A 2,655-nucleotide genomic window follows, 5' to 3' on the forward strand; every position below is an offset into this window, starting at 1 on the left:
GGTGGAAGCTTGGGCTCAAGTAAGTGTGCAAGGGTTGTATAGCCAGGAAGGCTAGCTTCTTTCTATGGAAAGCTCTTCGCCACCACTGGCTACATGTGAGGACGGATTGCAAAGGGGGTGGCAGCTAACCACAACTGTCCATTTTGTGCCAAGGCCTTTGAGGATGTGCATCATTTAGTTTGGGCTTGTCCGATGATGACGAGATGCCATTGGCACCGGGTTCAGAGTGTGATTTAGAAGTTTGGTGTTCTCACTAGGGATGAACTCGAAGGATACAATCACAGGGGACTTCAGGGGTATAACCTCTGCGATGGTTGCATGTTGGCCCTATTTGAGGGCAACAGTCTTGTTGGTAGTTTGGACAGGATGGAACCAACTGGTGTTTGGTAATAGGACGTGAATGGGATATTGTGATAGTATGCTCTTGGGTCTTCTGAAGATGAACTTGGTAGATTTTGTTGCGGTGACCAAAAAGAAATTCCCAATCATTATTCAAGGTATTAGGAATGTCAGTCTCCACCTTTCCTATGTTTCCCCTTTAGCAGTGTAGGCTTTGAGCAATCTACCCTTTTACTAAGCCTTCTTTTTGTTTTGTTAGGGGATCTTTTTCGTGGGCTTCCGACCCTGCCCCTTATTAAAAAAGAGCCGACACAGTTTTCTAAAGTTGTTTTTTTCGTGTAGCCTCTTGGAATGTCCCCCCAATTGAAAATAATTTAAATGTATTAATACTGAACAAGGGTAGGAGGGAGGGTCAAGGGGAAGAGTGGTTAATAAGGATGCCTCTATATTTATTGGGGGAGGGAGCCCCCTTCTCTTATTTTTTAGGGTAAGAATTTAAAACCCTTTTGCTATATATCTTTCACAATAATGTTTGATATAGCCTCGTGGCATGGTGCTATGGGTGGGGGAGGGGCTCTTGTTTCATAAACAGAGGGAAGTCCGCATTATACTCTTTACAACCTCCTCTTGCGGATGCCACCCCTCCCCTCCTTTTTTTACTAATCAATACATGCTTTTAGATTGGTTCGATGGGAAATATAGATAAGAAAACCAAAAAGTGGTATATAAAATGCAAAAGGTTCTATTATTCATGTCCGAGCATAATAATAATGATAGGACGTATAATTTTCTTGAGCATAGATAAAAAACTAAGGAATTAAGTGAGAGGCAAAAAGTGGTATGTACAATCCAAAAGGTTCAATTAGTTCATGTCTCAGCATAAGAACTATACATTCGTTTCAACTGGGTAGATGGGAAGAAAACTAAGGCATCTCAGAGCATAAGAAAATTACAAATGCAGAAACCATCAATCTGAAAAGAATCTCGTTGTCTATTCTTCGCGTTCAATAGTATCCAGAATCACGACCAAGGCTGTGATGAACGCTTGGTCGATGCCTGGACTGATGGCGGTGATGAAAGTGTGCTTGTCTAGCAGGATGTTTCCAGCGGTGAATTTGCGTTTCAGCTGCAATCAAGGGATGAGTTCGAAAATTCTGAGACCTTGTAGCCAGCAGTTCAGCAAATGGAAAGAAGACATGAGCTCAAGGACCCATTAGAAATGTTGGGAAATTCTCACCTCTGCAATCAACGCATCGCCTTGGAAAATCTTCGCCTTCCTCTCAAGGAAATCGCCCTGGACTGTGAAATTCGGGCAGTCTTCGTTCCGGTTACCAACAAGGAAAACATGAAGTTTAGTCTTGAACTGGATTATGGAGGATCTCTTGACTGAAAAAATGATATTGTTCTCGTTGAAGGTGTCTCCTCTACAGACCTCCCACCGATTGTGCATGGTCATCAACTGCATCAAATAATGAAGCGAATTACAGTCAGGGTTTGAATACCGCATCGCCACAATTAAGAGCAGCAAAGCGTGGTGAGGTGGTGCACCTTTTTGCGAGCGCAGAGGATGGGGAAGCCCTGGGGGTCGAGGAGGACACGTTTGTCCCGCAAGGTGAAGACACGGCCGTCCATCTTGAAGAGGATGCGGCCATCGGGGAGGGTGATTTCGAAGCTACCACCACTGAGGCTAAGGACATTTTTGGAGATGGTAAGCTCGACGGGGAAGGGGGAGCAGAATTGTTGGGCGACGATGGGGAACAAGGGAACCTGTGGGTAGCCATAGTTCATCGTGTTAAGGTCAAAGGCAAAAGCTACAAAGCAAAAGAATGGGTACTCCTCCACGTCCTCACTTCCTTATGAAATTCTATCGATTTCAACGAGGCTTCATATATTTGAGCATTTCCACTCAACCGAATAGGCTTCCTATATTTGACCATTTCCACCTAACCGATTCGGGCACCCCCCCTATTCACTCTCCCTAAATAAATTCATTAATTTGTCTCTTTGCCGCCTCTGCTCTTATCGCCTCATTGCCTCTGCGCGTTGCCCTCATCGACTCTGCCTCACCCTCTGCGCAATGCCCTCATCTTGCCTCTGCACACTGCCCTCACCTTGCCTCTCTCCGTTCCATGCTCTCCCCCCTTCTCTTAGACTTTCCTCCCCTCCCTTTGTTTGCTCTGCCTTAGCCCCCTCCCTCCCCTCCATATATACTCGCTCGGGGCAGCCACGAATTTTCTCAAATCAACATCTTGAGCTCCCTGAAACTTTATCGAAGTATGGCGCCAGCACATTCCACCACCACCCTTGAATACGTTA

The 2,655-nt window shown here is 45.5% G+C and overlaps 1 protein-coding gene across 1 annotated transcript; it reads right to left on the bottom strand.

Moving 5' to 3' along the window:
* Window positions 1-1,182: 1,182 nt before the first annotated feature.
* Window positions 1,183-2,164, bottom strand: LOC147896748 (protein LURP-one-related 15-like). Its single transcript, XM_087381891.1, has 3 exons — window positions 1,888-2,164; window positions 1,577-1,798; window positions 1,183-1,465 (listed from the first exon to the last, which is right to left on the bottom strand). The coding sequence occupies exons 1-3, from the start codon at window positions 2,125-2,127 to the stop codon at window positions 1,331-1,333; spliced, it is 597 nt and encodes a 198-aa protein (XP_087238017.1). The 5' UTR covers window positions 2,128-2,164; the 3' UTR covers window positions 1,183-1,330.
* Between the last annotated feature and the right edge of the window lie 491 nt (window positions 2,165-2,655).

Source organism: Dipteris shenzhenensis, chromosome 11 (genome assembly GCF_047967505.1).
Source record: "Dipteris shenzhenensis isolate YYH24624 ecotype China chromosome 11, Dip_SZ_1.0, whole genome shotgun sequence".
NCBI classification, from domain to species: Eukaryota; Viridiplantae; Streptophyta; class Polypodiopsida; order Gleicheniales; family Dipteridaceae; genus Dipteris; species Dipteris shenzhenensis.